This window comes from Mycetomoellerius zeteki, unplaced genomic scaffold (genome assembly GCF_001594055.1).
Source record: "Mycetomoellerius zeteki isolate Tzet28-1 unplaced genomic scaffold, Tzet1.0 scaffold119, whole genome shotgun sequence".
NCBI classification, from domain to species: Eukaryota; Metazoa; Arthropoda; class Insecta; order Hymenoptera; family Formicidae; genus Mycetomoellerius; species Mycetomoellerius zeteki.
In genome coordinates, this window is record NW_017256116.1 from 186,127 (window position 1) to 210,059 (window position 23,933).

Here is a 23,933-nt window from a genome sequence, read left to right on the forward strand (position 1 = left end):
CTCTCTCTCTCTCTCTCTCTCTCTCCTTTATACATATATTTTTTCTGTTTTAGGGAGGATTATAAAAGGTTCATAAAAGGTTCGTAAAAAGGAAGATATTTGAATGATGTGCAAATTGAAAAAATAGTTCTATCAATCTAATCACAGAGTATATACATCCGCTAATTTATACTTACTGATTAAAACTATACAAAGGAAGAAAGAATATACCAGACTGCAAAATATAACAAGGAGTTAAGATACTCACATAGAATTTTTTCCTAATTATTTTACAGTGATTTAATGTTCTATAGAGAGTAGTTTTGTATTTGTAATAAACAGTAATATGCAATTGCAGTATATACTGTGATTTTTATTTATCTCATAAACAAACTACAACATATCGATACAGTAATCTAATAAAGTCACATAAATCACATCACATAATTACATTTTATCGGGTGTAAAAAGTACTTATTGAAAATTGCTATGTTGAGAATGACTATCTACAAATATTGTCGATATCTCATAAATTTCATAATTAATATTCTAAGAATTTTTATGTAGATTTCTATTTTCTCTCCTATTAAGTATAACTCGCATCAATTGTAAAACGTACATTATAGAAAATTTGCGTGATCACAGTTGCGCAGATACGAAAAATTTTATCATCAATTGCATACGAAACTGCATAAAAGTTCTCTAATCTGCGACATATTGTAATGTTTGAAATCATCGAAGAGTGTACTTGGAAATTATTTTCGTTAGAAATTCAATTCTTTGTCTTATTTGATCGTTAATAAAGACAAATAATAAATAATTATGTATTATCTTACATTTTTTGTTATAGGTTTCCTTTATATCTCGTCATAGTACGGAGATTTCTGTAGCTTTATTGGTTTAGGTTTTGGCATCAACATCGTGCCCAGTTCTGTCAGGAGCCACTTTGTCGCGCGCAGTACCATGAAATGTACCGCGAATTGTAAGATAAGGGCTCCGAATCCTTTGTACAAACCAAGTGGCCCTTCGGTAGAGAGTATTGTGCGGTAACAATCGATCGCGCTGGTATATCCAGTCAATAACGGCGTGACACTTCTTCCAGTGTCCAAGTTGTCGATAATGGTGCGCGTTCCCTGAAGATGTAATCGATGAATAACAGTTTCAAGAGGATAAAACACAATATCGGCCACACATATCGAAACAAGTATAGACTGTGTTTCTATATCCTGGATGACGCTCTCGGATAGCAGGTCCTTACTATACGCACCCTAAAATAGTATAACATTCCTGTGTAAAGATATATCTCTTTGCATCTTTACTTCCTAAACCATTTAAGACCAGATACATACCTTTGCTTCTTGCGAATGTTTATGCCTGACGTGCATAATCCGACTAGTAACCCCTTTCACAATGAGAGTGAAAAGATATTTTGATACTCCATAAACTATGGTGGGTGGTACGAGGGCATAAATTGGAATGAGTCTACCCTTATTACATACATCAAGTAGGCGGATTGCACCGTCTCGAAAAACGTCCAAGATTCCGGGACATTCAGAAGCAATCTCGGATTGGACAGTTTCCACGAGCGACGCAGAATAAAAGGGAGTGACTATACCTATGGAGATGCTGTAAAATAAAAGATTATAGATCATTAATAACTTTTGTGAATCGTTCTAATATAATAATTACCATTTGAGGAGTATATGTTGACCGAATGCTTTCATCGAATTGTTGTAACTGATCTTCCTGAAATCAAGTGTCTAGTTTTAAGGAGAAGACAATTTCACAAATAATTTATGAAACGTCAGCCATTCCGTTTGATGATCGCCTTACTTTTGCCACGGTGTGATTTTCGAAATCAGATCCTCGACGGCCATTGTCATTCCTCTGACAAGTAAAACCGAACCGATTCCTTTCCACAGTGTGTTTATACCTTGAGTTTGGTGCAAACGTATCATCACGGGTACCAAAGTTATGGGCATCAGATGATACCTGGACGCACTCGGATTGACTTGGCATTGTCTTCGTAACACCACGAAGGGATGGATCAGCAGGTTTCCTGTGATCAAACTCACCAGTCCGCAACCTAATCCAACGTACTTGCTCACGGCGATATCTGCAAGTAGATGGTCAAATAAATTAAATATATATCCAGCAAACACCAACTAACAATAACATAACTTATAATTTCTCATTCAACAATGATATAACTATAATATAACATATAACAATTATATAACACGTAACAGTTATATTATTGAACAAGAAATTGAACAACTAATAGTGATTGTTACTATTAGTTGGTGTTTGCTAGTAGGTTTAAGTCTTAGTTTAAGGATAATTAATCAGTAAATATTTTTCGCGAAACTTCTGTCGATCAGCGAATAAAACAAGGCGATTTACCGTCGTCGACGACCGGTGGATTGTCTTCTGCTAATGGATGAATAACGGGTATGTCCAGAGGGCGGATAACCTCTCGACCGTGGTATCTCTGTGGATAGGACGTCCCCGCTGTCTCCCACGATCTAACAGGCCGGCCTCTGTACACATCACCGTAGCCTTCTAATCCCGCCATTCTTCTTACGCGAAATAAATCAACTAGCTCGTTTTGCTAGACATTTACTTCAATTTACTCCAACTAGCGAACTTCCCTGTCACACTATTGAATTCATCACTCGACGGCGGCCATCGCGATTCTACTGAATCAGCTGGTCTCAGGTGTCTCAGCTTTTAAATCCTGCTGAGACGCTGCATTTTGAGACCGATATATAAATAGGATAATCTCAATTAAAATATATATTTATATATACTAAAAATAATTCTATTATATTAATGAAATAGTACACAGTTGTTGCTTGATAAGTTAATTATCGATTAATGTAATTGAAGTTTGGTCGAAATCAGTCTTAAAGACTAATAATTAAGTGATCCATTAAAATAAAAAATGCAACAAACGGATAAAATTAACTAATTAGATTGATAAATTAATGGATAAAAATAATCGCATGTTCTCTTTCTCTTCTTTTTTTTTCCCCTCTATTCTACTACTGCTACTCTACTACTATTGCTACTATTATTACTATTATTATTACTATTACTACTACCATCACTATTAAAATTAAGAAACTCAAAATATGTAGGAAATATTAAAAAACTGGAAACTTTGAAAAATGATTAGAACACAGCATTAATATTTTTATGCCTTTTAACTTTCTTATGAACAAAATTTATGATTCGTTATAACACGAATGTTACAATTCTGTAGACGGAATTCTGATTTACACAACTTTGTGCACGATGAAAGAGAATACAAGATCATTTCGCTGCGCATGTTATACAATCGTAAAAATTCTTTAACAAAACTATTCAACGATCTGAAAAATTACGGCGTGCATTGCTGTTATAGGAATAAACGTTTATCGAGTTTAAATTTATAGAGATCTATATATACATAATTGACTTACATTTCATATGTGATATATAAAGCTAACGATTCAAACAAAAGGGTCCTTTCGGCATCTTTCTATTTTATGAAAAATTCTGATATAAAATTTTGTGTTATATTTACATCTGTAGACATATTTAATTTAACAGAAAATTTGCTTATTTTAAAACAACCTGTGGTAATCTAAGACTTAATCCTTTACTGTTATAATTTACTGCTCTAATTTTCTAAATCTTATAAGTACCAAAAGAAATTGCTAATTGTAAGTACCAAATACTATTAGTATATTGGAATGACCTGCATACGGAAGTATCTTTGCGCAAATTATGATTAATGCGCAAAAATTATTCGTTTTTTGTTACAAATGTAATAAGATGTTGCTGAAATCTAAATAGTTTAAAAAAAAAAGTTTGATGTTTCTTTCTCGGGGGGATACATTACTTCGTATAATTTTTGACTGAAAATAGAAAAAGAGAAGAAAACACTTCTTTTTCTTAGATTTCAGCATTTACATAACAAATAAAAAAAATTTATCATATATAAGTAAATCCTAGCTTGCATTAAATAAGAATAAACCGCTAAATGTTTTTCGTTACTTTAACGTTCACGTGTTTGTTCTTAACGTGATGATATATATCTAAATATAATATATACAGTAGTTCTGAACACTGATATTTTTCTTTTACATTCATTCTTATGAACGTTAACAATTCAAAAAGTTTTTCTCTCTCTACTCTTTCTTATTTCATTTAAAACCCTGATATAATTTGCTGATGTGTTTACGTATTTATAACATTTCTTATACGATTCTAAAAAATTACATTCCATTTCTTAAACAATTATATGATACATTTATAAAATAATATAATTATCATCAGAAAGTAATATGATTCTCTCTAATATAAAAATATACAATAAAAATATAAGTACATATTTCATACTTGAACCCTGATTTTTACTTTCGTAAATTCAGCATTTTAAAATTGCTTTCACCTTATTTTCCTTTCACCGAAAATTTGTTTAAACTATACAAAATCCATTAAATTTACCGCGTGCATTGTGTAATTTTATATCGTTTAGCATACAAAAACGTTCTGTCACGTCTGTTTTGGTATTGTATCACCCCATTCAGGCCGAATAAACTCCAAATCGCTGCCATCTTCGGAACTGTTGTCGTCATCGAAATATGGCGTGTTAACTTTATTATCATTTGACGGATATCCTGGATAACGACAAGAATTAGAACAGGATTAAAATGACAAGATTATTTGCAAAATTATTTCCACGCTTCCCGCTGAGTATTATGACATATTGATATAATTACCGTCTACCGGTCTTCGAAATATCTCAATTTCTTTCTCGTCGTCATCAAAGAAGCTGCCACCATCCTGCAGTAAACTAAACGCATATCCCTTTCTGCTTTTCTCTTCCTCTTCCGAAGCTCGACATCTCGCGCAGATACACATGCAGCACAACACAACGCCGAAACATATCATACCTGCAATCAGATTATGTCATTACAAATCTTTATTAATCTTGTGAGTTTTATTAAACATCTCTCTCGCAACTGACTTACTTGTTATTATAATGAATACTAGTCTAGGTATTCCTATGATATTGTCATCGCGAACGAGCTTGAATATTAATCTTAAGTATTTCTTCGTCTCGAATGTGGGTGTGGAGACAAGTTTGGTTTCCGCGTGATATCCGGGCACCGTAGCTGTTATATTGTGACTTCCAGGAGGCAGTAAAATTGAATAGAAGCCTGATTTGCTGTTTTTAATTAGATGCGGTGACGTGTCATAAGACAAGACAACATTCTCAATCGGTTCGTCCTCCTCATTGGTGACGTATCCTCTCACACCTTTCTTCATTTCCTGTATGCAGGCTAGTAAACTATCTTTGTTCTCCTGCCACACGACGATCGAGTAATCGGTAGTGCAGCAGGTGACATACACGTTCATCATTAAGGTGCTCGTGTTGAAATAGGCATAATCTATTAAGGGATGACCTCTTTTTCCGCCAATTCCCTGCGCTGAGTGTATCACGCTATTATCGCCGATGTTCGAATCCTGTTCGCATCTTGTACTCGCAGACAGCTTATCTGCTCTCGTATTGGCGTACACTGAGGCCAAGTGTTGCAGTAAATCCTCATCGTCGCTCTCGTATTTTCGCTCGCGTACCTTTCCATAGTCACGACCGAACGGAATTTCGATATGCCGCGATCCACTATTGAGATTTACAGCTAATACGGCGTTTACATCTTTAAACCAGTTTACGATCCATTTCGCTTCTTCACTCAGCTTTTCGTGAATCGGAAACTGCAAGCCTTTCAGCTGCGGCGAGCAGATGGTATTCTCGTTGGGATCGGATGAGAATTCTGGAACTATATATATGGAAAAATTATCTATGTAACGCATAATCGTAGTGTTTTGCTTATAATTGTCCAAGAGATATGAAGCGAAATGTAAGAGCATCCCGGCAGTCACTGGTTCCGCTCGTAGAATGCCGGCCGAGAAAACAATGGCAGGTCGCCCCATTTGTTTCTGATCGTTATTAGAACCGATCTCCAAACACATTATCTCGTTATCCTTCGCAGTTTTGCCGATGCTATGCAAGGTCGTCTGTCGCGGATATTTCGCATTCAAATCGGTCAAAGCACGGTTGACGAAACTCAGTTTCTCGGGTGGTTTCTTGTGATGATTGTCAGGCGATGGCGTTTTCTCTCGTTCTAATTTAACGTCGATAATTGTTATGCTTTGTTGTTGCACAGAAACTTTCCGCACCTGCGTAACGTATCCTTCGCAGGAAATCGTTAAGGTGTATTCACCGGGCACCAGAATCATTTTGAAGTAAGCCATGTTGTGCGACACGCCGTAAGTTCTTCTTCCAATCTCGACGTTGGCCTCTCGAAGCGGAGTACCATATTTGTCCGTTATCATCACGCGGATTCCGGTCGTGAGACTCTGCACAAGTTCCATAAGCGATTGCAAATTCTCACGCCAAATGATGGAGATCGAGTTCGCGGGCGGATACTTACAACAGGATAGACTTACGCTCATCTACACACAGATATTTAGAATAAAATTTAGCAATGAATTTTATTATAAAAATATAAAGAGAAAAATATGAAAAAAAATTATGCCTACTACTGGCGGGCCGTAAACGCGTTGTATGAAATTCATCAAATGTTGTGTACTGTTGTTGTACCGATGGCTGCATGTCTCACTGTCTCTCGAATACTCGTAGGCATGGGCGAACTTTCTAAACGTATTCAGATTGTCGTCTGAATAACTGAAGAACAAAAATTGATTAAGGATTTCGTGCTAAATTTCTTTGCGATTTATGCTTATAAATTGTCATACATTGCATTACCTGATTTTTGAGGCACCACCTCCTAACATCACAATAACATCGTAATTTTCAGTCCGTAACAGAGTCTTAAACGCATTCGCAACTCTATCTGTTTGCTTCGACATATCAGTGTTCTCTTCTAATAACTTATTTCCTACTTCGTCGTTGATTATAGGATTGCAATCCTCAGTCTCCTCTACATTATCGAATCCTGGATCGACACCAGGAATGAAATGCAGCACAGCATCATTCAGTATCCTCTGAATAGGCGGATTACCAATTTGATTTCCTTTGAGGATATGTGTCGCCAAACGTAATAGAATTTCTCTGCCCGCCGGCTGGGAAGCAAACAATCCTCCCACCAATGCGATGCGAAATTTATTCTCATCAGGTGACCCCATCTGAACCATTTTTAATTAAATGCAGAACATTATAATAGATAAATATATTGTCGTTCAAACTCACATCATGCGTGACTTTCAACGAATGAATGGCCATGCTGATCAATGAATCACCGGCTAGAAATTCGGCAGTATCTGACTGATGATTTTCCAACTGGCTGAATCTAGCGTTCAAGTCAGAATTTTTTAAGTAATCATTCTGCAAGTTTACTCTCAATCCAAAATCATATGCGGATGACCTGGTAGATATTCGTACAAATAATTTTCTTAATATTTTTTACATTCCAGAAAGTACACATATATACAATATTAAACGATATAACTACTTGAAGAAACACACAGCGTCGTGATCTTTCATTAAAATTGGCTTGAATTATCTTCGTGAGAAAAATTCGAACATGAAACATATTTTGAAATGTAATTTAAGAAGTCTATTTATTAAATTACTATGTGCTCAACTTTTTATCTTACTGATTGTCAGTACATATCAATTTCATATTATGCGGTTAGATCGCAAAATGTATTGAATCGTACTTTAAATAAATAATCATACCAATGCAGAGGGTCGTCACGCATTAACGTAAAGTCCAGGGTCACTTCTCCATCCCCGGGATTGTTGCCGTATGATGGTATCTCGACATTCTGAGTAAGTGTTTCGTATCCCACTGCCCTGACAGTTATGTTATATCGCCCTGGTACCAGTAGCCGCCAATAATCACCCCTTTCAGCAGTGTAAATATCGTGTTTTATACCTTCAACCGAGATCTTTGCATGGGGTATAGGGGTGCCAATGGACGAACTCACTATGCCGTGTATACCTTTGCGAGACTAAGGAAAAGAAATATGAAGATTATCACGTTGAACATGACCGCTATGAACACACATATTTCTTCTACTATTAGCTTCTCCTAAACAAACTGTACCATTTCAATGAAACGCAGAAGAGGCTCCCTGTTCTCCAGCCAGTAATTTGGCAAGTCGTTAGCGTTCGGAAACTTTGTGCATCCAAGCTCCAAGGTGATCTCAAAGTCATTGCTGTGGACATAATTGTAATCTTGCATGCCGCCGGACACGGAGTACCAAGCGGCACCGTTCGTTATACCTTCTGGGAAATGCTCCTCGAGGAGCGTCTTCATACCGTACGGATTTTTCACTATTGGCGGACACGGCTGGCCGAGATGCATGCGGGGATGTGCATTGGAATATATCAATGCCAACATCCGAAAGACATCGTTGTCCGGACTTGGATTCGCAACATTGGACCCCAAGTCCTCTGGTCCCTCGTCGTAAGGGTAATTCGCGACTAACGCTCCCCCGTGAAGATTAGCAGAGAGTACGAACGGGATTTTCGCTATCCAATCCATCACTGCTTTAGTCTCAGGTTGCTGATGCCAATTGAGCTGCAAAATGTAACCAAGTGAGCGTGACTTATTTTAATTGTACAAATCGTTAATGCAGGATGATTCCTAATTATATATCAATAGTTAAGATGAATCTAAACAAAAAGAAAATGTCATATAAACTTTCTCGCAGCATACTTTATAGTGAAAAACAAGTTCTGAGTATATATTTAATTTTTTAAATAATTCGATAAATTAAAGCTCAAATAACTTATTATATTATTTTACTCCAAAAAGCATATTCATCTCTTTATCCAAGGTCTTATAAAAAATTAAACGAGAGTTGTATTATACAATGCTTTGGCTTCTTTTTCAAGTGTCATTCAAAATGAAATGACTAATATTATTTTGATATATTTCAATAGAAATAACGAGATGATAAATAAATCGATAAAAAATATGTTGCGATAACGTACATCATCGGTTACGTAGTAATCGGGAAAGTTTCTATTAAGATCTACATTCATCGCGTTCGCTCTGCCTTTTGTCCCGTAAACGTCGCCTTCTTTGGAGATTTCATATCCATCAGGATTCATACTCGGTAGCACGTGGAGCCTGATGGTCTCCACTATCCGTGTGACTCTTATGTCGGTGTCGTAGTTTTCGCAGAGATATCTTAGCAGTAACAGCAGCATTTCCCTACCAACTACCTCGTTCCCATGCATATTCCCGACGTACTTGACCTCCGGTTTGTCGGGATTGTGAACGCCGGGATCCTTCGTGACCTCCATAACGTACAGCTCGCGACCCTGCACGGAAGACCCTATGCTGTACAGCCTGGTAATATTGGGATAACTCGCACTCAAATCCTTTAGGTATTTCTCCATTGCGATGTAATTGTGATGCTTGAACTCCACGGTATGGTAAAAGCCATACTTGTCGATGGATCTTATCGTTTCGTCGACTGTACTTTCTCCTGCATCGTACGAATATATAATCATTATTGTTGTCAAAATCAAACGTAGAGTTTTCAGTGAAACAATCATTGTTCACGACAAAATACGTTGGTGTATAATCGCACAGATTTAAAATTATAAATAACGCAAAACAAAAAATGAGTATGTCATAAAACACAAGGTACAGAGAAAACAAAAAAGATGAGATAAATAATAAGATGTGTTTAAAAATGATATATGTGGTCTCTTGACACTTAAGAGGAAAAGGATAAGTATTGAGTAAGATATTCATTGCTCAAGACGAAAACAATGTTTTTATTTCTAGTTTTGATTAATACATACTTGTAAGGAAAATATTAGAACATACATCGTTATACAGATTATATGATATATCGGTCACTGATGTGCCTTCACACAGAGATCTACATTATTAGTACAGTTCCTAATATAATAGAATGGGTATTGGCAGTACTATGTATCTCACATGGTAAAACACAGTACATCTGTTTTTTTTTTCTTTCACATTTTGTATATTTACTTTGTACGAAAGAAGGTAGACAAAACGTTTCGTGTTGTCATGCATATTTATACTCTTTTCCAAACATCATTTACAGAATTCCAGCCAAAATCTTTTCAGCTAATCTCGTCGAAAACAAAAAGTCGAATAAGTAAATATTGTCAGGAAAAATTAAAATATTTGAAAAAAGCTTCATTTACATTTATATATATATATATCAATATATACTTTTTATATACATATATTTTATATATATATCTATTACATATATTTATATATATACTTTGCCTGTTTTCCATTGAAGAAAAATATACAGCAGTTCACGGTTCTTGTACTCGTAAGTACATATGTATAAAGAAAATATAAACTATATTAAATATAACGGGTTATATCTATGTAAAAATTTCAGTCTGATTCAAAGTTTATATCCATATAGTCATAATCTCTGCAAAGTTGTTCGATATGTTCAATCAGTTCAATCAATTTGTCCATTCACGTATTGATATTGTAATATACTACTTTCCAATTTGCAAACAGGGCATTATTTGTCTTTGTTAGAACATACATGATTTCATATTGTTTAGATTAATCTTAAATGCAATCACGGAATGTTTGTTCACATATAACATATATTCTAATGAAATAAGTTTGAATAAGAGAATATTAAGATAAAAAGTATATGATAGAATAAATATATGCCTTCTGTCACAAACTGGAATATAGTTAAAATATTTTCCTTATTTATTCAGGTATAAACTATGACAAAAATATATTCAAAATCCTTATTCCTTTTCTCTGCTATATGCAATTCATTTCTCCATACCTTGTGTCTATATATGTATAACTCTCTGTTTATATCTATTTCCTTGTATAATAATAATCTAATAAAATAATTAAGAATACATGATGTCAAAATATATCAGGAAACAAAAAGAGATTCTGCAGTCACAAATTATTAAAGATGTGTACATCCGAATTTTGCAACATTAATTCGCTAAAACAAAATAAAAATCTTACTAAAACAAATTAAGTAATAAAAACTTTAATATTATTTAAAAAATAATAAATATTTTTTATAAGATACTTAAAATTTGCTAATAAAGAAACTTGTCACAACTTGAAAAAAATATTTAAACAAATGTTAAAACACAAATTAACGAATTATGTGGTTAGTAATAGCTTATACCATTTTAGACAAAACATAGATGTTAGATAAACAACATAGCCATGACAGTTGTTAGGTAATTTAAGTGTTCAAAAATTAGTAGTCCTGGTCATTGTAATCATCTAGTATCAGCTTATAGAATTCAGATAATCTGTTATTAAAAACTGGTATTATTTGTGGATAACTTATGTCATTTTTACCTTGTTCATGTACTTCTTTGCCGCTCAAGGTAAAGTTAAGAATCATCGGTGAACTTTCTAACACAGTTACATTTATTGGTTCGCTGGGTTCGTATCTGAATAGAAAACAAAATACAATAGAAACAGATATACTAAAAATAGTCTTCAGCTGGCATGACATATTGAATGTGAACGTTTAAGAATCATACGACTACATACCCCCACGCAACACAATAAATTGAATAAGTTCCTGGAAGCAGTAAACGCCAATATTCGCCATTAACCGTGGTTGTTACATTATGGTCTATTCCTTCTACAACAATGTTTGCTCTTTCAATTGGTCTACCATCCTTACTGAATACAAAACCTGCAAATGAAAGATAAATATACTGTAAAATTTCTTTCTGAAGTCTAACATAAAAACGACTACGATATTAATATATGAACGTTACCTTTTATTCCAATATGCACTTGCTCAAAATATTTAATTAGAGATTCTTTATTTAACAGCCACTGCTCCGGTATGGTTGAACCTGATGGATATTTACAGCAACTCAATTCAAACGTTATGTCGAATGCATTGGATCGGGCATAATTGTAGTCCTGCATTCCACCAATTACTTCGTACCTATCGACAAATTCAAAAATTTCTAAAATTTCTGTCAATAATAAGCTAATAATTTTGTAAAAATTATTTAAAAAATTGGTCTTCATCTGATTAATATTTGCAATTATTCAGCTCAAATGTTACTCTAAAAACGACAATATGTTTATTCTTACCAGTATGCTCCATTTGTAACGCCACCTCGGAATATTTCTGGTGGACAAGCGTCACCTTTATGCATTACTGGATGATTGTCCGCATAAGCATGAGCGAGATGCTTGAATAAATTATCGTCTGGGCTTTTACTCTCTATGCAACATGATCTTGTGATACTAAAAGAACACATCTTGTCAGATGACAGACAGAACTTTCTTTGTAAGGAACAATTTAACCATAACACAGCTATCATGATGACAATTGTATAATATACCCAGAATCATATGGATAGCTGGCAACTACTGCACCGCCATGAAGATTCCCAGAGAGCACAAAAGGCTCACTGGAGATCCAAGTCATCATAGCCATAGTTTCACTTTGACGACCGTTGAGAATAGAACTACCCTTACTGTGATGGTTACTTTTTCCTTCAAACTGATCGGGGAAGTCCCGATTTAAGTCGACGTGATTGGCGTTCTCTCTGCCAGAGAAGTCATCGTTGGACTCGCATTTACCTTCCTGAAACGCAAGAATGTTTCAAATTCATAATCTCGATGCTATTACGGCACGAGTGAGAATCTTACCACTGATTTTTCAAAACCGTCCGGATTCATGGAGGGCATCAAGTAGATGTCCGTCTGATTTACTAGCCGGGTGATGCGATCGTCCTTGCCATAATGATCCAGGAGATATTGGCCGAGAATGATAAGCAACTGTCTGCCCACGACTTCGTCACCGTGCATGTTGGCGACGTACTTGACCATGGGCTCGCCGAGGCTGCGCTGTCCAACGTTCTCCGAGATCTCCAGGACGAGGAGGTCCCGGCCTTCCACCGACTTTCCGATGGACAGCACCCGCGCCAGGTTCGGATATCGGTCCTCCAGGGAACCGAACAATTGCCGCAAATCCTCATAATGCGTATAAGACGTGGTGACGTAGTCGCCGTCCCGTGGCTGCTCGGCGACGTTCAACGCGTAGCCGTACGTTAGAGCAATCACGGCGCAGACGAGCGCGAGGATAACGACGCCGCGACGTAGGCCATCCATTTGCGAGGCCGTTTTCTTTATCTCGCGTGTTCTTTCGGATAAATTCTCGCTATTACCTCGCGCACACCCGGCTGTACTACCTCGAGGAAGACTGTTAAAGCGTCAAAGGTTCATATCACGGATATTCCTTTATCTTTCCACATTTATATACAGTGCTGACGTCCGCACGTCAGCGGTCAGATGAGTGGGCGAAGTCGAGATGAGGAGGGGGAGGGAGAGCAACGTCACCATTCGCCGAACGAGCGTCCTTCTCTCTTACTTCTCGTTGGTTCATGCGCGATAAATGGATAAATGGTAATAAGTACATGGCAATATCCTGCAATAAACGCGATATCGCATTTGCAAAGTTATCATTTTTCGGCTTATCTCGACTAAGATTAAAAGTGTACAGCCTTAATGGCATTCTAGAGCACGTTATAAATTCGTGGTACTCGCGAAAAGACCGCGATCGTTTGACGTGACTCGTACAAACTTGCACGGATTAGGTTAGAAGATTAGGTTAAATTTCATCGTGATTCAAGAACGGTGATTAGCAATGGCTAATAAACAGTGAGTAACCGAGCCGTTTCTTGTATCGCATCGAGATTTTAATACCACCGACTACTTTCAACTAACTTTTCTCAATGTTGAAGGTATGGTCTCATCTTGTCGAAGAAGCAACAGCAGAGTACGACGCCAAAACTCGGTAACGTTTTCGGGGACGACAACGCCTCCGACGAGGAGGATGGCACCGACTGGGTCAGAAAGGCCCTCAAAGCGGAAGGCGAGAAGAATCGGATGAAGAAACAAACAAAACTCGATATACAGAAGGCTCTGGATGAAGATCCAACGATCTATCAGTATGACGAGGTATACGACGATCTGGAACGCAGCAAGGGCCAGTTGGATGACGCGAGCAAGCAGAAGGAGAAAAAGTCCAAGTACATACAGAAGCTTCTGAAAACAGCTGAGCGAAGAAAAAAAGAGCAGGAGCATAGGATAGAGAGAATGGTGCAGAAGGAACGCGAAGCCGAGGGCGAGATGTATGCGGACAAAGAGAGTTTTGTCACATCGGCGTACAGAGCGAAGCTGGAGGAATTTAAGAAGATGGAGGAAGAGGAAGCCAAAATGAACAGACTGGAAGCTATCGGTGACGTGACAAAGCAGCAAGACATGTCAGGATTTTATCGTCATCTGTACGAACAGACTGTTGATTACAAGGGTGAGACTACACTGAAAAAAATTTGTAATAATTATTAATAATAATCATAATCTTAATTCTTTCATTTAGAAATAGAGAAAAATAAAACTCAGTAACAAGTTTTAAAACAAACTTATTAAAAAGACATTACAAAAGATATAACATACTTTAAATATTAAATAATTTACAATCTGTGTTTCATAACTAAGTACATTTTAATAAGATGCAATTACATGCAAATGAGGAAAATAAGAAAATCTTTCATACAATTAGAATAGAAATTCATAAGTACAAAGTTTTATAATGTTAATGAGTTAACAAGTTCCTTAATAAATAATTAATGCTTTCGAAATAATTCGTAAATTGAGATAAAATATACATCACACACATTTTCATTTTACCTCTTATTCTTATTTCTTACTGTTTGTTAAATTTTATGCCGGAAGAAAGAACATGTTGTCTCTGAAGAAGGCTCAAAAAATGAGCCAAAACATGTAAGCGCGTTTATTAAAAATAAGGAAGTTTTACGCTTTATAGTCGTATTATTTGCGCAACGTCTTCCGCGTTTGACTCCTATTATCCATGTTGTTTCCTAGTTCTAAATTTTTAAGGTACACAATATAATAAATATAATAAATATTTTCAACAATTTATTATATTTGTGGATACCTTAAAGATTTAGAACTAAGAAGAAACAACATGAACAATAGGAGTCAAATGCAGAAGACGTTGCGCAAATAATACGACTATAAAGCGTAAAACTCCTTTATTTTTAATAAACGCGCTTACATGTTTCGGCTCATTTTTGAGCCTTCTAAGACAACATACACTCACATAAATAGAATGTAATAAAATTAACTTATCATGATGAGCTTTCCCGCATCGAGAATATAATTGCCAAAATTGAACTCGGATAAAAATAAAAGAAAGAAAAAAAGAAAAAAGAAGAAAAGAAATTTTGAAAATATCAAAATAGAGACAAAGGAAAACTAATGTATCAGAAAACTTTAAAATTAAAATTAATTATCCCGAAAATTAGGAAGTCACCCTGATCACAAGACACCATATCGCAAACATTACTATTAAAAATTCAAAAACCGGTTTCTGATATGTTGATCAGTCAGTGTCAGACACAGTGAGTTCCTATTTTAGATTTAGTTAGTCTTTAATAAGGTAGCACTGAGAAAACTGACGTTAAAAAATTAATCAAATCTAAGAAAGGAAATTTGGAAAATAATCTAAAATCATGCCAGAAAGACTTCTTCCTGTGTGCGAGCGACACTGACCGACCTAAAGATTTAGTAAATAATATTTGAAAAATTTACATAAAAATACTTAAATTCGGGACGAGAATTGGTATATTAACTATTAATATATGTAAATCCGCATGAAAATCATCATGTTTTCATTATTACCATAGCTGTTGCTATACCTAATACTGAAGAAGTTTTTTACAAGAATACTGAACTTCTGGACGAAAACAGATATATTAACTATTAATAAAGCAAGCTTTAAAATTAATATTCGTGCATTTATGAGTAATTTTGCGTGCTTTAACAATAAATCGATGGTTTTCAATATACTATGTCTTAACTATGAAGAAATATTTATTAGGACCAATATAAAAAATTTTTACATTTATAGCAAAGCATATATATTAACTATTAATATACAGTTCTCTCTGTGTAATGAAGATGAAAGCAGTAAAGCGAAAGAAAGTGCTGAGCAGAGGGAAGGAAAAACGTCAACAAGCAGCACAAATGGAGAAAGCACAACGACGAAGAAGAGGGCAAATGAAACAGAGGAAAAACAGAAATCAATTACAAAGACTAAAAAATCGAGGCAGTACCGGCAGAGAGCCATAGAAACGTACGAATCTGATTCTGAAACAGAGACGAATAAAAAGGAGTTGAAGAAAGATGAGACTGTCGTATCGCCAGTGTACAAGGAAGCCGATAGAATAGAGGTGCAAGAACCAGAAGAAAAGAAACAAAGATTAGATAAAAAGGACGTGAACACGGTTGAAAATATTACAAACACCAAGGATAAAGATGAAAATGTAAAAGACACTGAAATACCTCAAAATAACAATGTTACTCCAAAAAGCGAGGAAGTTGAGAATAAAGAAAAGTATGTTGAAAAGAAAGATAGATCTTCCATCTGGGAAAAGAGAACAGTAGGTACAGTATTTGAAGCAGCATTACAAAGGTATTATGCAAGAAAGGCAAAGGGACTGGCTGAAGCAAATTAGATGTAATTAATTTAGAGTTAATTTTTTATATAACGTCCGTATTTCACTCTTATATTATGTAATACGTAAATATTGATCTTACTCTAATGATGAATTGTACAAAAAAAGGTGTGATCTCCGATTGTAAAAAATATGTATAAAATTAAAGATAAAACTTATTTTATGACATTAGAAAACTACAAGTATATTTAAAAATACACATACACCACAATCCTTAATACTTAATGATTTTTATAATTTAAATAGATATTACAGCTGAGCTCTAGAAGGAAAATATATACACTCAGATGCACGAGATGATACTTTCTTAAATGCCGTTTAGTCGTTGTATATCCATTTCTTCGTATACTTATTACTTGAAAATATTATTTTTAGGAATTCGGCTTCTCTTTCGCATATTTGTACAATTGTATACTTCCATCCAATGTAAAAACTATGTGAAAAGCAAATTATCTCTGTGATAAAAAGATGATACAAAATCGGTTTGTACATCTTATGGAATGCAGTACTTATCGATGTACACATGCTTATCAATAATGTATTATTTATAAATATGTCATGTTATATAAAAAGCCGTACATTTTTAACTAAATGTTACATTTTGTGGTAACATATGTCCTGTATCTCCTAGACAATAGAGGGTAACTCTACCATTGGGAAGAATACAGAGCCAAGTGATACTTCCATGTTTCAAGCATATCCGTAACCATGCTTCTGGTGGAAATTGTAATGCCCTTAAAACAAAATCGAAAGATATATGCATACAATAGAGAGAATATTATTAAATTTAATCACTCCCTCTGTAAAAGAGAAAATCTTACCGACAAACAAAATATCTGATTACGTTTGCGTGGCATACAAGAACGGTGTAAGAATCGCAATCTTGATTAGGTTCCGCACGATGAAAATATTTTCTAAATGCTGCCTCTATTCTGGGCCCATCTTGGAAGAACTGGAATATAGATTGAATAGAGATATAGAATTATGCATTGCGCGAGAATTCTTAAAATTTTTACAATTTTTTTCTAAAATCTTAAAATTTTTTCAATATATTCAATAACGTGCACAAATAATAAGTTATATTTCACTCACATGTCTCTCAGATTTCCACTGACCAATAGGCGGCTCCGGAGGTATAGGTGCACCTTCGACTAACAAGCTGTCAGTTTCAACTGGCACATTTGTAAGATTCTTTTCTATAATTTTAGAAGTTTCCAGAGCACGTGTCATTGTAGACCTTACTATCAATGAGTAAGGCAAGTTTAATTCCGCAAGCCTCTTTCCTGTTGCTTCAGCCTGCTTTCTGCCTTTATGGCAACAAAGTAAATAGTTTTATAAAATAATTTTATAAAATTTTATAAAATAATTTTACAAAAAATGTATATACTTCTATGTTTTATAAAATAGTTTTACAAATAACGTATATACTTGTATGATGTAAATGTTTACATGAAATAAACACGAAATTACGTGAAAAAAAAGAAATTAAATAAAAAGCCCAGTTGCCCACAATAATTTGCGTCATAAACTGTAAGCCCGTTTAGAGAAATAATAGCAAGCATTAAAAGAATATCGATGTCACACTTTCAGAAGTATTATTAGTTTTAGTAGAGCGTAACATGTTAATTATTAACGTACATATGCGATGAGAGAACATGCTGTATCACGAATTATTACATACTTCTCGCAAGATAATTTATTAGCCATCTTCCAATGCAACGTCATGGAAGATATAAGTGGATAGAAAGCGTATTATCCTAGTAGCAACACCTATGGAATGCTATAGTAGAAGAATTCGTATAACATTCTCTTCGGAAATTGTGTGGTTTGCTGGTTATGGTGACAAATTATTGTGAACTTCCAGGAACTTTAACCTAAATGCAAATATAAAACTCCATCAGTAATCGAAATAAATGCGATCTATTAAGTAAGCAGCACTAAATATTAGAAAAGAAACTTGACGTGCTTCGGATTATATAAAGAGGAAGATCTCAGAGGATGTTGATTTAAAAAAAATCAACATAAAAACAACGAATGGGACAACCATATACTACTTTAACGCTGGATATACAGAAAATCATCCTACCAAGTTCAGTCAGCACTCTCTCAACGTCTGTCTTTCCATCCGTGTGATATTGTCCATGGCGAATCAAGAGTATGTGCCGCACAACCTTTGCTTTCTTCGCCTCGAACTTTTCATTGTACTTGTTCTCATCGTTCTCATCGTTCACCTTCATCGGTTTTACCAAGCTCTGTGGATCTCGTCTATAAATGTCACAACAATTATTAATTTTACTTTTTATTACTCTCGAGACAAAATGATTTTGATCAAATTCTGATTAATCAGTAATTAACCCTTTGCACTCCAGATATTTTTTGAAATGGTCGCCCGGCAATTCCAGGGCTTTTGTGGAAAAAAATGAAAAATGTTACTTTACAAGATAAAAAATCTGTAAATGTTTGTAATATAAATTTTATTAAAATTTCCAATAACTTGTATTTTAACAAATATAAATATTATTTTAATCCTTGAAATTCTTTTCTATATGATATTTTAAAGAGCATTTTCCTATATGCATGCTGTCCGGGACAAGTGTCGTTTCTGTTTCTTTTTTACAATTTTATATAAAATATATTAATTTATAGCACACATCTCCATACTCCAAAAGAAATTTTTTTTCTACCATTTGAAAGATTTTCTCATAAAACAATAACTCGATGTGTACTGGTTGATTCGATCTATATCGCTCATGACTGATGTGTAGCTTTTTACCACATAAGATTTTTTGATAATGAGTTCGAATACCGCCTCGACCAATTCTTCTTGCAGTTACCATTGGTCCGCTGTACTCAGTAAAGTTACGATTCTTTTGTCCTTCCAGGCTAAGAGCATGATTTTTTCTTTTTTGTAAACGCAACAGTAGTTTTACCTTTAAACTTTGGTTTCTTTATAATCTAAACAATCGGAATCTCTTCTGCTAATTTTTATTGTATCAATTAAGTGGGATTTCATTTTCATTAATTCTTCAGCTAAAGGCAGACTTATCCTGGGAGGATAGTATATGCATGCTCTGTTTCTGAATCCGTCAACATTAGACCTGTTCTTTTTGGCTGAACTGGTGCAAAAGTTCAGCCAAAAAGAACAGGCCAATAGATTCTTATGCTCCACTTCGTTGGCTTATTAGGATTATAAGTTATGAAACAAATTTTCCTTTTAAATTTTATTATTGATTCATTTACACAGATATTTTTCCCTAGTATAAAGAGTGTTCAGTAAATTTTGAATTTATATATATTCTAAAAAACTGCTTACATGTACTGTATACGAGTATTGAAGCCTTTTTTATTGGGATCAATTGCTTTTAAGTGCAACATTCAAAATATTTCGTTCAAATGACGTATTATAAATATTTCCGAAAAAAAGGAATTATACTATTGGGTCTAGTTGACCAATACTTCTGCATATTTGCCAATAGCATTGTACCCATATTTAGTATGACCAATAACAGACCAAAATTCATCTTTATGCACATCGTATGTGCGGTTTCAATTTTCGTCAATTTTTTTTGTTTTCAACAGTTTTTGCATAATTGTTATACTGATTCTACAATGAACTGGTAGTCAGAAGTCTTAGTGTTAATCAGTGAAGTTGGCCAATCAGCGTGTCTCCAAGAGACGGCAATAAGCCATACGCCAAAGCTTGTGCGTTATTTACGTCTACAATTTAAGTCTCTAAATAAACATTACGACCGTTGCGACAATTCTTGTGCTCAGATCCTTAGGCCCAGTTCCAAAACTCACAGTTAATTCTTAACCGAGGTTCAACTTATTCATTGTCTCTTTCTAATTCTAGAATTGAGAAACAAGTTAAACCTCGGTTAAGAGTTAACCGTGAATTGTGGAACTGGGCCTTATGCCCGTTTCTACCAATGCAGTTTAACTTTAATCTTGGTTCAACTATCTCTTTATGTTTTTCTAGTTTTAAGAATTAGAAAAAGATGAAAGTGCAAGTTGGCTATTGGTCAATTTCACCGATGAAACGTAGGACCAGTAGGGCTATTCTGTAACTCTTAACGCAAGTTTCGTTATCGTTATAACGTCGTTGCGCAGCTTTTTTACCGTGATAAAATTTAAATTAATCGAAAATCCATCCAGAGGATCTAAAAATCTAGAGTATTACAGTTAAATCAGTGAAGATGGTACGATGTATTATTAAAAATTGCCTAAATAAAAGGGCTCAACGCAATAAAGTGAGCTTCTTCAATTTACCCAAGAATGATGAAATTCGAAAAAGTTGGTTTCAGGAAATCGGGGAAGTTATCTTACCTTCAAATATACAAAATGGTAAGTGGCCTTATAAAGATTGTATATGTAATACTTTACAATTAAAATATATTATTTATTGTAACTATAATTATAATTAATGTCTAAAGTATTTTAAATTAAAAGAAAGTGTAAGTGTGCTCTTACTAATTGGCTACTGCATCACCTCTTCACACGCATAATGCAATAATGTGTCCTGTGAGCAACAGGCCTCACTGTCTCAATTTTCATGTCAACTGCATATTAATGTCATTTAAATTATTTTCAGCAAAGATATGTTCAGCCCACTTTACCGACGAATCGTTTTACACAGGAAGGAGGCAGAAATATAAAAAAGAAAAACTGTTCCTTTTGCCAAAAGCATTTCCTACCATAATGTTATCCTCAATGGAAAAAATAGGTAAGTACATATATTAATAAATGATAGTAAATACTATGTTTCATTGCTTGTATTTGTTGTCACATTTTTAAATAATAAGAGTTAATGATTCTTTTATTCTTTAGAACGGATACTGCTAGCATTTTAAAATTATTCATAGAAAATTCCTGCTTTCTATCAATGTTCATAAAAGTACAGATGAAGGCTCGTCAACAGCAATGGATAATTCGAGGTCAATCGAAGTAGATAGACAAATAGAACAATGTGAAAAGTTGTATTTCAAATGTTTCAATGAAATATTTTTTTTAAATGAGCCTCAAGGGCAAGATAAAAGCATACTTTTTTGAGATAAATTCTACCGTTCATCTAAAAAAAAATCTGTAAACATTTGGAATTTTTCAAATTATTTTCTCAGTATTTTTGAAGTGTTCCAATTCGTACGAAAAAATCTAAGAAATTTTTTAAAAAGTTACAACATTTATAGAAATTCTATATAAAAATTTTAAGAAAAATCTGAAGTGTCTCAATTCGTATAAAAAATTCTGAGAAAAATTTTCGCCAGGAGAGTTGTAACATCTACATATAATATTTTTTTAATACAATTTTACAAATACTTTTTAAAGATGTTAAAGTAAATGTAAGAATCACTTAATAATTTTTGTAAAAGTGATGAAAATTAACCTGCAATGCCCATCGTGGGTAATAAAAAATCAGAAAGTCATCAATTAACAAAGGATTAAAATTAAATACAATTTCAACATGCATGAAATTATTAATGTTTTGCTTAGTTAATAACAAAAAAAACATTAGAGGATAAATTTTCACTTCCAACAATTTTTCATCGATAGAGTTTATACTTCTTAAAGTCTCTCATACGAAACAGAGGAAATCAAATATAAATCACCTGTCCCAGTTGTGATCCCACTTCACTGAAGGCGTATAATTCGTCGTCCACGAGTTGTGGACGCGCAACGGTTCCGTTTTGCCGTGCGCGTTGTAATAATAGAGTATCGCGCCACTCACTGCACCAAGTCCGAGAGCCCATTTGTGCAACTGCGAAACGGTCGGCATTTTACGTACGCACGAAGGGTAAACCGAGAACTTTGAGAAAAACACCGGACCGGAGAAAGAAAGTCACTCTCGCTCGAGCGGCGACTAACCTAACCTAACCGACCCTTCCGCCATGACCAGTTCGCCACTTCCGGGAGTTTCGGGGCACAGGACGCGGCGCCCCAAGCGTTCCTTGTATTCATTATTCATTCTCTTCCTTCCTGTTGCTCTCCGTCGGTTTGATCTGTCGAGTCGATTCGGTTGATTCCGTGTTCGTCGCGTTGCTAGTATTGGCTTTGACTTTAGGCAACTTCAAGTATGTGTGTTTGAAAAGATCGAAATTGAGCAAGTAGAAACCTCGCTGTATGAGTCGTGTTACAAAGTTGATTCTTCGATCTAAAGTCTTTCGTTCTTCCTTTTGCACATCGATTTGCAATCGATTTCGCTTGTCCAGCTATATTTGCTCGCACATTGTGCAAGACAGGTATATCCAAATATAAGTAATTTCGCAACATTCCGGGAGGAGAAACTGCAGCGAGATGTTGACTCCGCGCTTCGAGATCACGCAGACCGACGAGGAGGTGACGATAATTATCCATGCTCCATACGCGAATATAAAGGACGCGGAGGTGTACGTTGACGGAACGGACTTCCTATTTTCCTCCACCCCGTATTTTCTCAAGTGAGTATTTGCGAACATGTCGAATGACTTCTCGACGAATATATGAATATATTTATCTTTAGTACATGATAATTTTCCAGTCCTTTATCATACGTGGGATGGATCATTCGTGTCCTGAGTTAATTTACATTATTTAACAAACATAAAAATTATATTAAGTGTTTCTTACATATACTTTCTAAAAATTTTAAAAAGTATTTGTAAAATTGTATTTAAAAAAATTATATATAAATGGTTATATAACATTTGTGTAAATGTTTATAATTGATTATTATTTCATGCTTCTAATTTTTCGGAAAAAAGACTGAAGAAAAAAATCATAGGACACAAATGGTCCAATGATATATACTAGGAGTTAAATTAAACGGTTCTTGCAGACTGCAGCTTCCAGGTAAGATAGAAGAAAACGATTCATCCTCCGGTGCCTACGACTGCGAAAAAGGTGACTTTACCTTAAGTTTCTCCAAGATAAACAAGGGGGAACATTTTGAAAATTTGGAAATGATAACAAGTCTTCTGGCACCAAAAAAGAAAAGCACTGTCATACCTAACATTGAAGTCATCGGTAAGTTACAAAGATGTAAACAAAATTGTTATAGTATACATATACAATAATATTGCATAGCATCATTATATATACAGGGTGTTTCCAAATTAAATCGCAAAACTTCGGGAGCGTGTAGAGGAGTAAAAAACTAAGAAAAAAAGTCCTATAGACATATGCTCGTTTTTGCTCCGTTTCAGAGAAATCGAAAAAAAATGTTTACATTTCTTGCCATATCTAGCACCGACATATTTGATTACATTTTCCACTTTCTGTTATGAATTTGTCAGTCGCTCTTTGAAAGCCTTTAACAGTAGATGAATTTTGTCTTTTGCAATATGCCGCGTACGTATTCTAATAGTGAATATGCTGATATGGTTTT

The 23,933-nt window shown here is 34.7% G+C and overlaps 5 protein-coding genes across 8 annotated transcripts in view; 2 read left to right on the top strand and 3 right to left on the bottom strand.

The window, feature by feature from the left end:
• Positions 1–560: 560 nt before the first annotated feature.
• LOC108729826 (solute carrier family 25 member 46) lies at positions 561–2,554 on the bottom strand. The gene is made up of 5 exons (XM_018459155.1): positions 2,383–2,554; positions 1,813–2,095; positions 1,669–1,725; positions 1,329–1,605; positions 561–1,247 (listed from the first exon to the last, which is right to left on the bottom strand). The coding sequence occupies exons 1-5, from the start codon at positions 2,552–2,554 to the stop codon at positions 837–839; spliced, it is 1,200 nt and encodes a 399-aa protein (XP_018314657.1). The 3' UTR covers positions 561–836.
• Positions 2,555–4,377: 1,823 nt separating this feature from the next.
• On the bottom strand, positions 4,378–13,329 carry svr (Carboxypeptidase D svr). Its single transcript, XM_018460367.1, has 15 exons — positions 12,681–13,329; positions 12,371–12,615; positions 12,117–12,272; positions 11,789–11,964; positions 11,556–11,703; positions 11,358–11,452; positions 8,996–9,495; positions 8,103–8,579; positions 7,733–8,007; positions 7,244–7,418; positions 6,800–7,179; positions 6,574–6,718; positions 5,001–6,486; positions 4,749–4,922; positions 4,378–4,646 (listed from the first exon to the last, which is right to left on the bottom strand). The coding sequence occupies exons 1-15, from the start codon at positions 13,140–13,142 to the stop codon at positions 4,522–4,524; spliced, it is 5,019 nt and encodes a 1,672-aa protein (XP_018315869.1). The 5' UTR covers positions 13,143–13,329; the 3' UTR covers positions 4,378–4,521.
• A 119-nt stretch (positions 13,330–13,448) lies between these two features.
• Positions 13,449–16,613, top strand: LOC108730598 (nuclear speckle splicing regulatory protein 1). Of its 2 annotated transcripts, none has more exons than XM_018460378.1 (3): positions 13,449–13,691; positions 13,775–14,350; positions 16,009–16,613. In XM_018460378.1, exons 1-3 carry the CDS (start codon positions 13,678–13,680, stop codon positions 16,571–16,573), a joined length of 1,155 nt encoding a protein of 384 aa, XP_018315880.1. In that variant the 5' UTR covers positions 13,449–13,677; the 3' UTR covers positions 16,574–16,613. The 2 variants fall into 2 exon arrangements, with proteins under 2 accessions (XP_018315880.1, XP_018315889.1); XM_018460387.1 differs by having other exon boundaries at positions 13,775–14,343; positions 16,017–16,613.
• Positions 16,614–16,829: 216 nt separating this feature from the next.
• LOC108730838 (Phosphoglycerate mutase 5) lies at positions 16,830–22,423 on the bottom strand. Its single transcript, XM_018460764.1, has 5 exons — positions 22,180–22,423; positions 18,660–18,838; positions 17,666–17,880; positions 17,395–17,525; positions 16,830–17,307 (listed from the first exon to the last, which is right to left on the bottom strand). Exons 1-5 carry the CDS (start codon positions 22,344–22,346, stop codon positions 17,157–17,159), a joined length of 843 nt encoding a protein of 280 aa, XP_018316266.1. The 5' UTR covers positions 22,347–22,423; the 3' UTR covers positions 16,830–17,156.
• Positions 22,424–22,560: 137 nt separating this feature from the next.
• Positions 22,561–23,933, top strand: part of LOC108730816 (protein SHQ1 homolog) — a 4,189-nt gene continuing 2,816 nt past the window's right edge. Inside the window, exons 1-2 of one of the 3 annotated variants that reach the window (XM_018460757.1) lie at positions 22,561–23,007; positions 23,385–23,572. In XM_018460757.1, coding sequence (XP_018316259.1) covers positions 22,865–23,007; positions 23,385–23,572 — 331 coding nt within the window. In that variant the 5' untranslated portion in view covers positions 22,561–22,864. The remainder of the gene's footprint in view (positions 23,008–23,384; positions 23,573–23,933) is intronic. The other 2 variants (XM_018460746.1, XM_018460750.1) reach the window with 2 other exon arrangements.